The following is a 19,363-nucleotide window of genomic DNA, read 5'->3' as shown; positions in this document are numbered from 1 at the left end:
TATGTGAAACTGAAAAACAACAGACACAATACAAAATGGCAACACGACACTGATCAAATTCTAAACTCTCGGTTTCAGAATGCCAGTTCAAAAACCAGTGGATGACATCATGGTAGGTTGCCACTTGATTGCCCCACCCCCCACTGAGGGCTAGACAGTTGTTTATTCAAATAGTATTATTATTGAATGTATCACGTGTCCAAATCAGCCATTAGGAGGTAGATGGTTCACCCTTACTTGATCTGGACCTGTTCTTTCCACCAACACTAAATCTTGGCCCACTACTATTTGTAGTATCCAATAATGCATGACTCCAGGCTACTGATTCGCAAACATTTCTGAATCACTCCTGTTTGGAGCATCTCCCTGCACAATTCTTAGAGACTTAAATATGTCTCGGAAGTTTTGAGAACCAAAACAGTACAACAGTGGATCCAGGCAGCTGTTCACTCCTGCTAGGATCCAGCAGGCATAATACGCCTTCTCAATCTGCAGGAGAAGGTGGCAGTTGAGCGGGTAGTTTTTCTTAAGTACCACTCCCACAGTTCGTATCACGTTCAGAGGCAGGAAACACAGCCCGAATATCACCAGACACATGCCTATCATCCTCTTAGATTTCACCTTGATCTTCAGACCTTGAGCTGTGCTAATGTTGAGGCGAGTTAAGGAGTCTGCCAGAAGGGTGTAGCACACAACAGACACGCCGAAAGGGAGCAAGAACCCACAGATGAACAGGACAAAGTTAATGACAAAGTAGGTGTTGGTCAGGTTCTTCTGATGGATGGAGAGACACTGTTTGCTTCCGTTTTCTTTGCTGGAATGAAGCACAAAAGCATAGACCAGAGCCTGGATCAGCATCACAAACCAAACTCCTGCACACAGCTTCTTGACAAACGGCTTTCGTTTCATACATGAGCTTTTGCTGAAGTGCACCACAGCTGTGTACCGATGAATACTGATGAGAGTGAGGAATATGATGCTGCCGTAGAAATGTGAACTGAGCAGAGCGATGTTGACCTGGCACAGGAACCGTCCAAAGGGCCATTCGTTGCCCATAACGAAGTATACCGCCATCATTGGAGTGACTGGGGTCGCGATGGCGTCGCTGAGGGCCAAGTGGAACTGCAGTGTTGTTCCACAGGTCCAGCGGGGCATCCGGAACCAGAAGACCCAGAGGCTGAAGGCGTTGAGGAGGAAGCCCAAGAAGAAGACAAGGCACAGGAGGACGATGAGGGACATGTGCTGGCTCTCCTCCTTACAAGATCCAGAATTATTACTGCCGTTTACAAGCTGTGAGGAAACCACCTCAGACGTCATCTTCTTCTATTTCTGTAGGAGGAGAACTGAACAGTGCACCTCCGTATTATTTATTGCAAATGCATTTTTTTCTCTTCCTAGATCAAAAACAGTAACAATGTAACGTATGCTTGAGATGGACCACAAATAAAAAATATACTGTCAGGATTCTGTCCTGTGTTGAACTTTTGGAGTTATGAATTACGGACTCAGAATTTAATTGTGTTTGGAACCTGTTTTGTGTGTTTGGATTTTTGGATTTGTCTTTGATTTATTTTTAAACTACTTTTGTGTCCGTCACGTCTTTGTGTAGTTTTCCTCATGTTTCTGTTCTCTTCAATTTGCCCCAGTGATGGACCTAGGATTGTTAAATCAGGGACAATAGCTGGTTTGCTCCAGCTCTCCCTGTGACCCTCGAAGGAAAAGCTAAACATAATGGATGGATGCAATATATTGTCAAGTGTTCCTGTATGTCCACCAGGTGGATGAGTAAAACACACACACACACACACTAAGATAATTTACATTTACTCGTTTCTACTTAGGAGACAACACTCTGGTTTCCAGTGCAGCAGCAGAGGTTTAGGTGAGAACCAAGTGTTAAATCAGCTCGACAAAGTGCAGGAGATGTAGTATAGAAGTGCATAGTATACGAGGACATATTAGACTATCTTAAAGATAGAGTGGATCGGGTTGTGGGCAGTCTTCTCATGCAGAAAAAAACATTTCCTGCTCTTGGGTGTGATAAGGAACTGAGAAGTAAACTCCCTTTACAGGCAAAATGTGTTTAATATGTCTATAAATACATATGCGTCTGCATTTATAGTTGAAGTGCTCCCCCAAAGTGAGGTTTGGCAACACAATACTTTTTTTTCTACGTTTGAAGGAGACACCATTGACTTCAATTGTTTTGGATTTGGCTGCAACACTGTTTACCCCTGAGACTCCAAAATAGTTTTGTGGACTTAAACACTTCACCCACCCCTCCATCGGCACAGTGGTGAGTAGATAATGACAGAATTTTCATTTTTGGGTGAAATGTCCCTTTAAGTTCCAAGCATCAAGCTCATAGAAAATCAGTTGGGTTGAGATGTGACCATAGAATTTGCTGCATGCCATCAAACCTCAGTGAGCCCTTCTGATGTTTAAGGAAATATTTGTCCTGTTCACACTTCACTTAATCAGGTTTAACTTTGATTTGTGTTTCATCTGTTAAAACTGAGTAAATAGTTTTTAACCTAGTAAGTATCACAACAGGTTAAATATCAGTTTACAATACCATCAGCTCCACAATGACATCAGGACAGCAGAAGGTATATACATCTTCCACCGCAAACTAAAAACACACCTCTTCCGACGATACCTTGAATACAAATTTTAAACTAACAATTTAGTAGCACTTAAATGGCACTAACTTATAGCACTTTGTAGTTTAGCTTTTTTGAAGAAATTGTACTTTCTTGATTTTTGTTGTTCCATGTTTGTACCCTCATGGTTGAATGCACTTATTTTACGTCACTTTGGATAAAAGCATCAGCTAAATGAAATGTAATGTAATGTAATCAGCAGCTGCTAATGGACAGTAAAGAAGTTTAAACAAACTTACCAGAGTTGGAGTTGTCTTCAGTACTTTGAGTCTAGTAACACACTAACTGCTTCTCTTATGACACTGCCTTGGTGGAGCTGCCAGGCGTGGAGCTGCCCAATCAGAGCAACGGACGTCAATGTTTCTTCTGGAGAATAAGATGGAAATCATTTGACCTAAAGCTGAGTCATTGGGGTGAATTTCCATCCAACATCCTGCAGATACATATCAGGAACAACAGTTTATGTTGACAGCCAACATCAGGATAATGAAAACATATGAACTCAGTGACTGTGACATTATTGTTGGTTTGAGTTTTTCACCTGCTGAGATGTCACACCCAACACTCTTCAGACTTTTTACCCAAAATGGAGCCAATAAGATAAAAACATCAGTCAACAGCAGTTGTGTGTGTTAAGTGTTGATGAGCGAGAATGGTCCGACTGGTTGGAGTTAACAGAAAGGTTAGTTAGTCACCCACATAATCACTCTTTACAACTGTGGTGAGCAGAAAAACATTTCCAATATTTTGTGGACTCAATCTGATAAAGGGTAATTAGGGTAGGTTATTAATCCTCTCGAGCTACTAAGCACTTACACAAGTTAACCTGTTTTCACAGGCTGAGTTGGACAAAACGAGTGTAAAAGTGTTGGGAGTTCCCCTTCATTAACAAGTGAAGTACCCAAACTATCCAGCAAGCCAAAAGAAACTACCAAAGTATAAGACAATTAATTGAGCTTTCTCAAAGTCAGACAGTTGCTGTTAGTTGCAAATTTTCCCCCATACCACATCTAGTGAATTTAAATGTTGATTCATAAGGGGACTGTTGGGCTTTGATGCAGGTCTGCATTCTCCTAAGTGCCATTCTAGTTCTAAGAGTTATTCATTTTTAAAATATGTGTTTAGTTTGGAGAAACAGAAAAACCTCTCAAGTGGAATTAGCCTATGAATCTTCATGGAGGCAAATCACCATGAAGTTAAATAAAAAGATAAAACAGATGGTGAAATCTAATGGAAAAGGTATTTAAAATAAAAAAGAACAGAGTAGGATGATTCAGGACCATGGATCACATCACAGGACATGGATTGAAAAGAGGCAGTGAAAATGTGATTCAGTCCCAGGAAATTTTTGATGCAGTTAGTTTGACACATTTACCCATTTAAGCCTTTACTTTGTGTAGTTTAGATTGTGTTTTATTACATGGCTGTTGCTTAAACAGCACATTTTTACACTCATTGTGATCATGTTTTCTTGTCCCTCTTTGCATACAAATCCCCCCCCTGCTCTTAATATTGTTGATCATCTGAAAAATTAACCCATGAGACATAGTAGCGATCTGACTTAAGGAAAACGTGCAAACCCCAACTTAAGTTTCCTGTTATTCAAATATACACTATCATTTAGAGCCTGTCAAATACTACAGCCAGTACTGCACTTCCCTTCTTTATCATGTTATGTTGTTGATGGAACAAACTTAAAGGAGATGAGTCTGTTCTCAGTGTTGCGAAAGCCCAGTTTCTTACTATCAGTGTGATCTGTGGCTGTCAGGGATGACACTTACTGCGGTATTTACACACTTCCTCTTCCACGTGCTTCTAACGAGACTGAATGTGGCCAGAGGTGTTGCCTTAAAGTACCATTGCATCTTGTCAGTTCGGCTGAAACACATTATCACCACTGTGTGTTACTAAGAATCATTTATTTACACCATTCTTGCACTACTGACGCAACTCATAGGTAACATACTGATAGGACAGTTACATATGAAAATGCATATGTATTTGAACAACAATGCAAGAGCACAAATTTGAGAGAAGTAAGACCTCCCACTGATGAAAAATAGAGGACAACACTATATGGAAGAGCCTCTCTGAGACAAACATCTAAAGAAACTAAACTCCATGAAAAAAAAATTGTACAACAGACAATAATGTAAAATGTCCAGTCTTTTAGGAGACTCGTACTCCAGCCCTCTGTGTTCACAGTCAGTCACGGGTTAACGATTCTGTTTTCCTTTCCATTTCTGCTGCGTCTCAGAGAGGCGCGGTCGGTGTGGAGGCCGTGGTGGGGACAGCCACCGGGTGCAGCCCTAGATCCAGGGATGGGGCTTCTTCTGGTGGGGGAGGGCTCTTCTTCTGGGCCTCCAACTTCTCCATCAGCTGGGTGTACAGCTCCTTCACTGGCTCGCTGCACTGTAGTGACCAGGCACAGCAAAAAGAGGTATCAAAACATATGCAATGCTTCATCTCATGTGAACATCTGCTCTGTTAAGATTCTGAAATGTGACCGGAATAAAATGAGCCTGTGTCAGTATAACTACTTTCAGACATGCAGTGAACTCCTGATTATTTCCTGAAATTATCTGGAGGGGCAGTATGTGAGAACGCAAATGTCCTGCAAATATTATCTAGAACACTGGTCACCAACTTTTTCGAGCCTAAGATCACTTTTTAATTCGTAAGCAGAGTTCTACCACCCTGATATCTTCCAAGAAACCCACTAAGGAGGGTCATACTTATTATTTTTTGCAATTTCTGTTAAAGGCTGAATGTACAAGAAATAAATATACACAAAGAAGGGCAGTTGTACAACTTCTTCTATTCAAAGCACAATAATTAAATTAATATCACTTCATATTTACAATGCACAATATGCAGCTTCTCAGTTCCACAACATGTTCTGCAGAGGAGCTGCTACTGCAGCACAATGTTTTTACATATAGACTTTGATTTGAATATGGCCGCGAATATGATTATTGCCCTGTATGAAAGAAGTCCCTTGTACTCAAATAAATATCAGTACTACACAGTATGAAGCCGTGCATTTTCCGCTCCTGCAAATATTTCTCAATGAAAAAAAACTTTTAAACAAGGGAATGGATTCCATCGACAGAAACGCTGGATTGCTTTTATTTTGCCATTGTTTGTGATATATATTCATCAAATAAACCTTAAAATTCAGGTGAAAAAAAACATCTTCTCTGTTTATTCTGCTGTGAACCACAATGTTTATCTGTCTATTACACAAATGTATTTACAACACTTTCCGAACCCGTTTCAAAGTAATAGCATGCCAGCGTTTCACCAATTTGTTCCAACGGGGATTTAATTGTTATTGACCGAAAGATGCGCATCTTCATACAGTAGAGTCCTGACATTTCCATTTACTAGTACATAAACCAACACGTTCTTGCATTAAATGCAGTAGATAACCTGCAACCAGCATGTGTGAAACAACGGACACACAGCTGATCATGGCGCGACTTCAGCCAGTGAGTACAGAGAGTTCGGGGATCGACAGTGAAGACTGCGAGATCGACCGGTAGATCGCGATTGACGGGTTGGCGACCACTGACCTAGAGTTTCTTCTGCCAGTGCCCTAGTAAGAACTTGGGATAATGTGAGAATGAGCCCATGTGAGAACACAGCAGGAGATGATCTAGAGTTTCAGCTAGAGCAAGTGGGTCTGTGTTAGTGACATTTCTGACAAGTGACAAACACAAAACTGAATGAAACTAAGAGAAAGAACCTCATAATAAAAAAGAGGTGCCATACACATAGTAGACACTGCACTACAGCTCCCGTCCTTTTCAAAACACAAGCTGAAAATAGAAACAAAGCTCACCTGTTTCGGGGGTTCAAGAGTTTTCATCAAGGTTTCCATGTATGACGGCAGCATCTTCTGCTGTAGGTGCAGCAACACTCGAAGGGTGTGTCTGTGGACGTTCTCTTTACTACAAGATATTTCGCAAAAAACAAAGAGGAGTCATGATGAGGGCTGCCTGGGAGTGGTGAGACTATTCATTACCAGTCTGTTTTATCCTCTCTGTGTCAGTTATCCAGTTTGCGTTGACCTTTATAAAGTAGAATGCACTTGCCCTGTTAAGACCTGGCATAAACTGTCATTTATTTGTGGTCATTAAGACAAATTATGTTTGTTTTTTTACCTGGAGTTTACAGATGTATCTGATCTCCCTGTGTGTGTGTTTGTGTATGTGTGTGTGTGTTTCAACACGAGTGAGAACAGTTAAGAGAGAGAGGAGTCACAACAGACTCAATTAATTTCTTGCAAGATTTTCACCAATTTAGGAAAAGTATCAGTCATTATTTAATCATTAGTTGTCAGCGTTAATAATGTGGGCGTGGCCAAAAAAAATATCAACGTTTTGGCACTGAGAATATTCAAAATATTTTCAGTCCATTGTGAAACTGTAGCAGGACAGAAAGACGTCAGCCGAGTAGGTGGTATTTCGCGGTGGCCCAGGATGCATTTGCATTCACAAAGTGAAAAGAATGTGGCCTGCATGGTATGTCCAGACAATTATATCTCAGAATCAAAGTTCAACCCACCTGGAGAAAGAAGTGAGGAGGAACCCATCAAACACAACTGAACAGAACTCTTCAGTACTAAACTCATCAGAAAGCAGGGTGAGGTGTCCGGTCAGCAGGTGCAGGAAGATGTCCCCGAAGGCCATGTCATTGTAGGTCTCCACTGTGGATTAACAGCAGAGATCCAGCTCTTATTTCAACACTGCTTGTACATCGCTCTTCAAATGTATTGTATGTCCTTTTCTGGTCTCAGCAGAAAGAGATCTCTATTTTACCTTTTATAAAAGGAAATATGCGTATAAAAACTAAATGATAAAGTGATAAAGACAAATCAACAAATGAACTGATGCATGATTAAAATTCCGTGGCCTGCACACAAGAATCACACAGTCACGTGTAGCTTCTGATCGGTTATAAGCCGTTTTCAGATATGACCTCCAGAGGATTTTGGCATGATTGGGTCCGGACTTTCTCTAGAGTTTCCCTTTCATACATGAACAACACAGCACGTCAACTCACTCAAGATGAATCCTGCGGAGGATCTCCTGCTGTGTTCTCACATCGGCTTATTCAGACATTCTCTGGAGTTTTTTACAGACGCCTGACCGGAGAAAATCCAGAGAAAGTCCGGAGGTTCTCATTTGGATGTTTACCATCTCACATACAGCCAATCCAGATAATGTCTGGAGAGTCTACAGAGTTCAGTGCAGGTCTGAAAGCAGCTTAACAATTTCCTCTGCCTACCAAAAATATTTCTGGCTCATAAGTTGTATCAGCTGCATGCAGGGCAGCACACTGATGTGTATACAAAGATGGCTTTAATCTAATAATCTAAAATTACGAATTGCTGCTAATGTGGATTTAATGTTCCAAATCATTATAAACATGACGATTAAAAAAACTGAAACTGCCATATCAGAATAGTTTGGTCAATAAAATAAGATGTCCGACAACATTTTGTGAAAGAGTAAATGGGGCAAGGTCGTGAACTCAAAAGTCTCAGAGGGAGAGTGGCACTGACCCAGAGCAGGCAGTAACCTCTGCAAGGCGTTCTTGTTCCTGAGTTTGGCAATGTGGAGCACATAGTAGAGACCCATTTCACAGGCCACTCTGTTCTCCTGCAGGTACCTGAGGAGAACAGAGACAACAGGAGTTCAAATCACAGGAGCACTCAGGAATCGTTCAACAGGGAAATTATATTAGGAGTATAAGGCTCTATAAGTCTGTGTTTTACTTTGTTTATTGTTCATGATGCTTTTATAAATAAATTATCCACAGTAACATCAGAAAAACTAGAGACATGGTTTGACTTGAGTGAAAGTCAAAGCTTATTAATGTTAATAGTTAAGCTTCCAGGTTTCGCTGATCTCCACACAACTGTTAAGAGTCTGCTTCACACTCTTTCCCACAACTGGATTATCCAGGCAAACCTTAAATCTGTCATCGAAAGGTTCTGGTTATTGGAGGGGAAATGTGAAATCCAAATATGCATTTTAGACAAATAAACTGGTGCTGAAAAGGTTAATTTGTCTTCAAATTTTTTGGATTAGTCAATTTAATATATTATCTAAAACTGGAAAAGTTTAGATGATAGCCCGAAGCTCAATCAGGGTTTATTTATAGGTAGAAGATATAGAGAAAAAAAGATTACTTCAATATGTTTCTATTACCAGAATGGTTCTACTACTATAAATAGTTCTTATTACTATCAAAAAGATAGATCAGAAATAGTAGATAACTAATAAAATATAACCATACATATCTAGACTTGAATCCATACTTTTAACTTATTAAACAGCTTACACTTTAAAAGGGAGCATGAGAGTTTTTTGGATGGTGTTCTGACTATCGTGATGAATATATACTGTAAAAAAAAATTGGGGGTTTCTTTGCAGACAGACCAAAAACACAATACATAAAGTCACATTATTGCTATTAGGGACGGGAATCGGCAGGGACCTCCCGATACGATACTATCACGATACTTAGGTGGCGATACGATATGTATTGCGATTTCTGTGGGTATTGCGATTCTGTAAGTATTGCGATTCGATATTACGATTTCCTGGGATTTCTTTTTTTTTTTTTAAATACTGGACAATGGAAAAATGTTGAATCATTTCTTCAAATACAACAGTCAAATTCACTTAGAGCTTTACCAGTTTTATTTCAAATATTAACATTAACTGAATGACTGCCGGGCAGCCAATAGAGAAAATAAATAAAAATGTGCCCTATTATTGTATAGCCCCTGTCAACTGCACACAAACTGACAGATTAAGAAATGTAAGCCATCTAGGCTACTTTTAAACAATAAATAAAAGGTAAATTAAATAGAATGAATAAAAGTTTACTTAAAATATAAACTTTGAAATAAACAAAAAGTAGGCTATTGTTGTTTGCATGTAGGCGATACAAAGCTAGTGCTTGGGTATGTTTAGATTCTTGTGCAAAAACAAGAGCTGGTCAACATGCTCTGGGGTGATGTTGCTCCCCCCATATATCCCCCCCGGTATAAACCAATAAATATATTGTTTTTTAAATATGTTTTTTTTTTTTTTTTTTTAAATCGATTTGGGAGGCAGCATATCGATTTAAAATCGTCATTCACAAGAATCGCGATTTGTAACTGAATCGATTTTTCCCCCCATCCCTAATTGCTATATGACATTTTTGTGTATGTATCTCATTGAACCCAGTAAAGCTTGTGTCTTGTTGAGAGTGTTTTTGACGTAAAGTAGAGCTGTGGTTAACGGGCACACCCACTATTCACACAACATACATCCCCCTGCTTCCACCTGCAGTGTTTTACCTGTTGAAGGCGTCCGGCAGGGCGGTGGGGTACGACAGTGAGCTCTTCTCCTCACTGGGAAGCTTCTGGTCTACAATGAAGGTGTGATCATCAACAACTACTGACATCATAGCAGGCAGGAAGCGGGTCACCACCTCCAAATCCTGAGTGTGGGTGCACAGGAAGGCAAATGAACACCAGCAACTAAAGCAGGGTTTAACACAATGATATTTTGAACCATTTACACACAGACTTTCTGAATTGGTGCACAGATGCATCCAGGTGACACTGTACGTACCAGACGAGGCTCTTTAAACACCTGGCTGTCAATCATGTCCCACGCTCCTTGACCCAGCGACAGCATCCTCAGCAGCAGCATCAGGTCTGAACTGTCCTGCTCACAGATATACATCCAATGGCCTAAGTGCATGCTGATACACTGATAAAGTTGATCATGTGTTGTGATTTGAAAAAGAGATAATCCAGTAACACAATGTTTGCATTAAGTGTTACTAGCAAAACATGCTGTATGTGTTTTTGAGGTCCAATAAACATGATGAATGCATTTCCTTCTTAGCAAACACAAATTATTCCAGCTGTCAATGAGGAGAATATCAAGACACCACAGGCATGTTTGTGAATCGTGTCATTTGTGTCCCCTCACCCTGGGTAGAGCTTCCTGACTTAGCAGCTCTTGCAGGTTCCTCATGATACTCAGGCTCAGGGTGTTACAGGCAAACGGGTCACAGAGGATCATGGACAGGTCCCTGGAACACACAAAGATTTTATAATGATGCACCCAACAGAGTTAAACAGCTGTTAACTTAAAGACTTAAGGACTTTTAGGCTGAAAACATGGTGTAAATTAGGCTTTTTCGAGTTGAATTTTAATGTCGGGGGTCACGTACACTTAGATGACACCACACAAGCAGTATGGAGGCATCTGATTTCTTTTTCTATTGTTTTATTACGTCTGAAGAAGGAGTCACCATTTACTTCAATTGTATTGGATTTGGCTACAACTCTGCTTACCACTGAGACTCCAAAAGTGTTTTGTGGACTCAAATACTTCAACCACCCCTCCATCGGCATAGTGGTGAGTAGATAACAAGTTCATTATTGTGAACCATCCCTTTAAACCATCCCATTGTGTTACCCGAGAACTTGCTCTTGCCCCTTCTTCACTCCATCCAGGAAACCTTGCAGCTCTCTGGCTCGTTTGCCGTCCACAAACTTTTCACGGATGCAGGCGTCTAAACACCAAGTGAACTGTCATAACAGAAACACAAAGCAAACACATTGGAAACCCAGGGTTTGGGGATGTTCAATAGCACAATGTTAACTGATGCACTATCACTGTGTCCTTACCTTATGGCAGGGGTCCACAGAACAGATCTCACTGATGTCCAGGTCGTGCAGAGACATGAGCAGCTCTGCTCTCAGTGTGCAGTAGTGGACGTTTCTCGTTCGCAGGAAGAGGGTTCGTAAAAACTGCAGCACCATGTCGTACAACTTCACGTTCTTTCCTATCATCTGAGTCAGCTTCAGGACCACCTTCAGTGCACAGAACACTGAACAGTTAACAGCAGCACACTGGGAAACCTTCACTTTGGTTGGTCTGTGTGAGAAACCTGATGAGTGCCACTTACCTCGCCTTGGCGTCGTGCTTTGGGAGAGGGGCTGAAGAAGTTATGCAGAATAGAGAGGTCGCTGCTGAACAGAGCGGCTTCCTTTTCCACGATGTACTGCTTTAGGAGGGGCGAGACCTCATCTCCAAACAGAGCCTGGTTGTCCTGCCAGATCTGCCTTTTCACCTCCACAGCACACACCTTGTACAGCTCCTTGTCAGCCATGACCATCTTCAGCTTCTTCTCTGGCACCTGCATGATGGAGCATGTGGTCAATATGAAGCTCAGTTCTCCAACAACTATTACCTTTAGTTTGATTGAACAATATGCTCTCGTCTCGCTGTCAACCATCTGCAACTTGAATTGCCCCAAAATTCATAACGTGGTTGTGATTAGGGCTGTGACGGTGGCTGGGGGATTTATTTTGCAGTAAAACATGGTAATATATTGCTTTATCACCACGGTGAGAAAAAAATCTGTACCATCACAGCCATAGTCATGATGAGATTTCCTGACTTTTTATCTATGATTTTGACGCGGGGACAGAGGAGCGCTGTTCAACAAGTCTCTTAGGTGTTCCTGTCAGGTTGAAATGAAGTGACTGTGAAAGTCATAGCAGATCATTTTCATACTCAGGTTCATAAACCATTGAGGGAGCTCTAATACATTGTGTCTGGAGGCCTTGTACTTCTGGGACAGAGCAAAGCCATCAGCATATCCATGTTATTATCATAGGATAGAGACACTTTTTCTCTTAGCAACTTTATTCAAAGTCAACTTTACAGACCCTGATTGGATATTAATAGTTTAACTGTGTCATGCATTAGCCTTATTCATTATTCAAAATTAGTGATGTTTTTACACCCCACGTGTTGTGTTTGCTTCTACCTCAAAAAAGGGCCCAATCACTGTAGCGATGTTTGTTTGTGGGGTGAAAGTCAGGCAGTACAACCTCATGAGTCTGTGTCAGTACACAATCTCATATCAATGACTGTTGGGCCTTGGCAGAGACCGAGATCGACTGAGAGCCATTCCAGTTTGTCAATTGTTCACCTTTGATTTAACACTTCACACAGTCAGTCTAAGAAACTGTGGATCACTTCATTGCTTTGACTCAATTTGCATTAAGTCCCATCATTCAAAATTGATGATTTTTTTTTTCTTTCAGTCAATCTGAACCACAACTAAAACCCTGCATGTGCAGTGATGCAGGTCAAACTTTATCCCGTGTCAGTCTGAATGTGGTGTTGCTTCTAATACAACTTTCTCTGACTGAATATATGTTAACACAGACACTGTGAATACTGATGTTAGTCTTCAACAGGTAAGAAAGAACACTTGCCTTGGGTAGATGCTTCAGCACCTGCATTACCACTGGCTGAATGGACGGCATTTTGACGAGTGGAAAGCTCTTCTCCAGCAGCTCTTCAAGCTTCCCATATCTGTAAGCAGATTAAAAAATAAAGCACAATCGCACCTGAGCTGGTTCCTTCAGAGAATATTATACACAGTCAAAAACAACCGATGACCCACCTGTCCTCGTCCTTGCCCTCTGCAATGGTGGCGACTCGCTCCATCAGCTTGTCACGGAGCTCATCAAAGACAGACTGGTGGAACTCCAGCCGAGGTGTTCCATGGAGGTCAAGGAAGGGAAGAGCAGACTGGAGAGTTGGCAGCAGGATGCCATTTTCCATCTACAGACAGGAGATTCATCAGATACTCATTAGTCTTTAGCTCCAGATGCAGTTTCAACATTTAACACACCAAGTTAAATCTTTAAGCACATTGGATGTATAAAAAGGTAACAAACACTTTATTTAAAAAGGTGCTTCTTTGACTCATCTGACTGAACACAATTTTTAGAAACAAGTTAACTTATTTTAAAACTTAACGTTTAGGTTTCAAACAAGAGCAGAGATAAATCTCTTCCTAAACACAAACCACTTCATCGTTCCATCTACCCCGCCACAGCAGAAAGAATGGAGCCTGTCAGCAGCTGAACTGTTATATCATAAATCATATATCAACCTCCAACAGGTTGAAAATATTGTTTTTATGACAAAATAGGTATTTGATTAAAATCAATATTAAAACTTTATTTGAACGGAAATACAAAATAAAGTAAACATACCCCCTTGTGAAGAGTAACGGTTTAAAGCACTATTAAATAAACATAATTAAAACAAACTTCTCTGAGGAATTGAGCAAACTACTTTTCCTCTTTTAAACCTCCAATATAGAAACAATTGTGTATGTGTACTTTCTCCTAGTTCTGATCATATAGACTATTTTAATACTTTTATAGTGGTTTGTTTGATCTGGTTTTACTCTTTCCTCATTTGAAACATTTGCTTTTTTAATTTACACTGTAATGTCGAGTGATCTTCAAATTGCTTTCAAATGTTTGCCTTGACTTTGTCCTTTTGAACTTGTAATGCATCTTGTAACGGTTTTGAAAGGTACTGCATAAATAAAGTGTATTATTATTTTATAAGATGACACTAGATCTCTGCTGAGAAACATACTGACTCGTTAGACCTTGATTTCCATCATCACTCACAGTGACTTCATATTCCTCACATACTGGGGTTAACTTGTTGCACGTTGAAGCAACATCCACATCCTCAGCTGGTCTTCCATTGCAGCAGTGATGACTTGAGCTAACGTCAGCAGGGAAGCGTAGCTGCCTAAAACTACGCAGTGCACCTACAGTTCTTCACTAACTGTTTAAAACAACACGCTTTAGAAAACATGGCTTTGTTATTAGCAGCTCGGGCTGATGTGCGACCCGACTGAATGTTACCTGGAACTGGTCGATGGCTTTCAGAGGCTCAGTGCAGTTGGTGAGAGTTTCTTTCAGATCTTCTCCGTTAGAGATGCCGAGCTCGGGCAGCCCGGAGAACATGGTCGGTTTGATCATGGCTGTTCACACTTCGGTCTGAACGGAGCTCTGGTGTCTGGATGTGGGACGTGAACACACAGTCGCTCGCCTCTAAACACTGCAACACATCAGCCTGCTCGCTCTGTCAAGGCACACTTCCTGTGTTGCAGCCTCGCAAACGCTCCGTCAGAAACAACAGCCCGGAAAAGGTTCCGAGTCAACTATCGCGTTTCTAGTCCGTGTCTGAGTCAAACAGGCCGCGGTAGAAAACTCAAAATATATCAATAAACAATTAACTAAATCAATTTTTACCAGGATTCATAGGCCCCGATGGAAAACGTCATGGGACCATGGAAAGATGTGAAGGGAAATCCCAACTTCACTCACACCAGGCTGAAAATACACACCTTTATTTATAACAGGGGATATAACAAAGAGTGTGTTTTCAGTGGACCACATCCAGGTTACCACTGTGCTACATCAAACTACCATTCACTCACTGGAAGTAACAAACAAATACAAGTAGAGAAAGCCCTGTAACCTTGGGCGGTGTTCATGTTTTTGTTGGTCTGGTGGACCTAAGCATTCTTCGGCTTTGAAATCAATACAGCCGTAACAATTTATATAAAAGTACTTAACAGATGTTTACTTTATCCCAGTAACAAGAATTAATGACAGCATACTTGGTTGATATCTGCCATTTACCCTTGTCAGATAACATTTATGAATGTAGTTTTTTGTGATAAAATGAAATTAACAAAAATCAATTACAATCAAGGTTTTTCATCTCTATTTACATTATTATTATTATTGACGTAATACAGAGTCGACCCCCAATGAACAGATATAGTTATACTGTATGTGAGTATGCACATCACATCAGCCCCACTGAACACATAACCTATTCATGCCAGCCTATGCATGTTCACTTAGACACGTGGCATAACTGATTAGGTTTGGGTTGTCAAAGGTCTAAGTCACCGTGGGCTTATATGAATCTAAGAAGAAAAACTATGTAGACAGAAACTGTACTGATTGGCGGAGGCTTACAGCCACAGTGTGGGATTTCTAGTTTATATATTTTTGAGATGTTGACAGGTTTAGAAAGTAGGACTGAAAGTGTAGCATCAGAGAAAACTTCTGTTCCTGCAAAACAAAGTTAACAAGAAACTGAAGGTGGGTCATGATTTAATCTTTGTGCCATTCCATATGCTCAAGTCAAAGTTGAATGTTAGTTTTTGTTTCATATCTCGCAAATGAGAATTGGAATGAATCAAGGTAACAGGGGCACAGTGAATGTGAAAAGATGAGCGCTGTGCCTGTGCGTTTGTAGAACAGAGAGTTCACAAGTGGATAAGAGCAAAAAGAAGAAGCTGAGCTCTGCAGAGCTGAGAAAACAGCTTACACAATAAGTTGGCTAAGTCTGAGATGATGAAAGCGGCTACATATCTCTACATATAAATCAATGAATCTGCAAGGTTTAAAATTAAATTTAAATTTCTCATCATCTGTCAACATTTCTATACATAAGACTGAACTTTGACTGCCACAGGTCTCTAACATTGGGTTTTCTCCAAATATAGTTATTTAAAAAGCAAACAAATGATTTGATAAAATACATTACTAACGCTTCCTTTTGAATCGATTCTATTAATTTTCCACTTTCTAATCCCCTGTAATTTGTTATACAGACATTTTAAAAATTGCCACAGTGCCCGTGTGAGTGTCTGATGTCAATTAAAGAAAAGGGGCACTAATTTTCCTTAAACATGTGACACATGGTCTACTGCTGAAATTTACAAGTAAAAGGAATAAAATTTCTAATATTTAAGAATAATTATTAATCAATCATGTTAGAATGACTAAAGAAGTTAGAACTTTCCTCAAAGAAAATAAATGTGATATACACAGAAATTGTGGATCGGTGACAATAACAATGTCTAAACTTTCTTTTTCTGCCCAGACTTGTAGGCAGAGGTGGTGGCTCAGGGGTTAGTAGTGACTCAGGGGGTAGAGCGGGCCGTCCATTGAGCAGTTGTTCAGCACTTTGACCCTATACTGAACTCCAAATTGCCCCAACCAGCTGTGCCATCAGTCTGTGAGTGATGTATGATAGAGACAGTGCTGCACATATGCACTGTATGAATGTCTGTGAATGGGTGGATGGCAAAACTTTGAGTGGTCATCAAGAGTAGAAAAGTGCTAAATAAATACAAACCAATTGGCATTTATATGTGTACTCGACTCAAAACCAAAACCTGTTGTAAATATGTTGTTTTGTTTCCCTGAAATCCTCTTTTTTTTATATAAGAAACGTGCTAACATGTTGCAACCAGCTGTCACTGTAGACTTATAGAGTTACGAACTTTAAACCCTCAAGGGGAATACCAAGTTACAGGACATATGCTCAGAATCTCCACATCTGTTCCTCAGTAATGGTGTTGAACAATGGCTAGATATGGGTGTTATACTAACATTATGATATTCTGAAATTGTGATTTGGGAATATGGACTGTACAAATACAATTTGGATTGATTGATTTTATCCTATTAGATATTTGTGCTGAATTGTGTTACAAATACCAATTGCAATTTGTGAGTTTCAGCTAAAGATACTTTTTGAAGTCACAGTGACCTTTGACTTTTGACCAATGAGTTCTTCCTTGAGTGAACGTCTGTACCAAATTTCAAAGGTCAACAATATTTTGAAATATATTTTCAAAGTTCAAGTATCAAGTATATTTCACTACATGCTTTTTTTATTCCTAGTAATGGTGCTAACAAAGGACTACTGCAAAGGATAGTGGTTTAAATGGGGCGTGGTTTGTAAAATCTCAGCTCTTCTCTGAAGGATGATAAACCATCCATCAATCCATCCATCCCTTTCGATGGTCATGGGGGACTGCAGATGGGGTACACCATGGACAGGGTGCCAGTGTATCACAGGGAGAACCTCCAAAGACAAATAACCGCACCAACAGTCACAACTGTACAAATGGACATTAGCAAACTCCACAGAGACACTGGCCACATGTACTGCATCTGTCTGTATCAGAGCGAGAGAAAGAGAAATGCATGAATATCCAGTGTTGGCTCTGAATTCTCCCTTTTTTTATACAGCTAAAATTGCTCATACTGACCCTAAAGACGTCGATGCTGCATACACTGGTTGGACAGGACATTGAAAATATAAATCAAGTCATCAAATATGAAGTAACGGTATGTCTCTATTGTTATGTTATATTTTATTGTTGTGATTTATGTGCATATTGTCATTGTTTTATCTGTGCTCTGCTGCAAGCAATTTCCCCTTGGACTGAACTGAACTGAATGAACCAATCTGATAAGTAAAAACATCTGGAAAAACATACTTATAGTAGCATAGTTTTCACAGAAATTACCTTTTTTTAAATGACACAGGCTTGTGAAGGTTTTGAGTTTAAGCTTGTGTAACAGTGTGGACCTGACAGAGACAACTATACCTTTTCCAACCTGTAATAGTAACAAACTGGGCTGTGTTGTGTGAAGAGAAAGCAATGAAGTAACTTGCGATTTCTTATATTGTTACTTTAGTAATGATTGATCGTATCGTTCTGTCCTTAATTATTCGTTTCTCTTGGTGTCCTATCAGTTGTAACTCCTGTTGAAATGTTACACAGTGTCTTGTTCTCCAATAACAAAGCTTAACTATTTTACACGGTTTTCAGACATGGCCTGTGGAGAATCTCCGGAGGATTGGGCCTGGTCTTTCTCTGCACTTTGACTTTCACATATGTACAACACAGTGGGAGGTTTTCTGCTCAGACACTTAATTCTCCACAGGATTCAGGTGAGGTGCAACAGGCACAGACAGGATGTAACCTATTATTTCTGCAGATATCGAGTGTTTGGGTTTACAACACATCAACATCCAGCATCTGCTCTTATCAACACTCTCTTGACATCAATTATCTCTATGTGTGTGGCTTCCGATTTTTCATTATTAGATACTTGTTTTCCTCAGGTTTTTTTTCCATTTTAGCATGTGTCACTTGTTAAAAACATATAAATCCTGCGGAGGATCTCCAGCTGTGCACCCACGTCGACTCCCCCGGACTGTCTGCAAACTTTATATGAGAGGGCCAGGAGGACAAAGACAGCATGTCTCAGGAGGCTCTCACTGGGACATTTGCGTTCACACATACACATGTTTGTATGTGATTTCTACTTTAGAAAGTAGAATCCATGTCTACTACCTCTGAGCTTATCCATTCACACATCAGAACAGTCCACTCCTTCATGTAGAATCTAAAGAACATAACGGTCCTGAAACATGTTGCTCCTCATAGCAGCCTTTTAATGCTTCAAGCTTTACTTCTGCTGAATTTTAAATGTATTTCTAATGAAGTATTCATGTGTAAATGAATGTTAATCATCAAAACAGAAGAAACAGTTGTTAAAGTAACGGAAATTAAGCCTGTGCCCGAAATCCCCCACTCATTCACCTACACCCTCTGTAAAGGTCTATAGTGAGCTCCTCTGCAAAAGAAAAATGCACTTCTCGGATCAGTTTTTGAGCACGTAATTAATTCTTTGTTGCCGGACATACAACAACAGCTACGCTCATTTAAAAACAAATTAAAAATGTATGTTTAAGCTTCATATCAATGCTATGTTGGTGTACTGATGGTATCATCATTTCTTTTAAATGTAGAAATATACTTATTTGACTCAGTTTGTGCTGTGTAGGCTGCTGTGCTCTTATCACAACTAATTGGTCTGTGAAAGTGTCGGTAAATATAAACTCTTTATCCTCAGGATAATTAATGTGTTTTTGAATAAGGAGAAGAATCGCCAGAGAGAGAAGCCAATT

General features: G+C 40.1%; 2 protein-coding genes across 2 annotated transcripts; both read right to left on the bottom strand.

Moving 5' to 3' along the window:
- Window positions 1-318: 318 nt before the first annotated feature.
- LOC133002213 (P2Y purinoceptor 2) lies at window positions 319-1,317 on the bottom strand. The gene has a single exon (XM_061071978.1). It carries the CDS (start codon window positions 1,315-1,317, stop codon window positions 319-321), a length of 999 nt encoding a protein of 332 aa, XP_060927961.1.
- A 3,248-nt stretch (window positions 1,318-4,565) lies between these two features.
- Window positions 4,566-14,653, bottom strand: nelfb (negative elongation factor complex member B). The gene is made up of 13 exons (XM_061072201.1): window positions 14,434-14,653; window positions 13,164-13,324; window positions 12,973-13,072; window positions 11,652-11,882; window positions 11,371-11,556; window positions 11,159-11,271; window positions 10,667-10,769; window positions 10,301-10,396; window positions 10,024-10,166; window positions 8,233-8,339; window positions 7,233-7,374; window positions 6,508-6,616; window positions 4,566-5,075 (listed from the first exon to the last, which is right to left on the bottom strand). Exons 1-13 carry the CDS (start codon window positions 14,548-14,550, stop codon window positions 4,917-4,919), a joined length of 1,767 nt encoding a protein of 588 aa, XP_060928184.1. The 5' UTR covers window positions 14,551-14,653; the 3' UTR covers window positions 4,566-4,916.
- Window positions 14,654-19,363: the final 4,710 nt, after the last annotated feature.

This window comes from Limanda limanda, chromosome 5 (genome assembly GCF_963576545.1).
Source record: "Limanda limanda chromosome 5, fLimLim1.1, whole genome shotgun sequence".
Lineage (NCBI taxonomy): Eukaryota > Metazoa > Chordata > Actinopteri > Pleuronectiformes > Pleuronectidae > Limanda > Limanda limanda.
This window is presented reverse-complemented; position numbering and strand designations above follow the sequence as displayed.

Bases quoted from the DNA above. Each gene is read 5' to 3' on its own strand.
- nelfb (XM_061072201.1), bottom strand. From the start codon at position 14,550: ATGATCAAACCGACCATGTTCTCCGGGCTGCCCGAGCTCGGCATCTCT. The intron at 13,325-14,433 runs GTAACATTCAGT...TCCTGTCTGTAG, and splicing joins AAGCCATCGACCAGTTCCAG to ATGGAAAATGGCATCCTGCT. The intron at 6,617-7,232 runs GTGGGTTGAACT...AATATCTTGTAG, and splicing joins CTCCTCACTTCTTTCTCCAG to TAAAGAGAACGTCCACAGAC.
- LOC133002213 (XM_061071978.1), bottom strand. From the start codon at position 1,317: ATGACGTCTGAGGTGGTTTCCTCACAGCTTGTAAACGGCAGTAATAAT.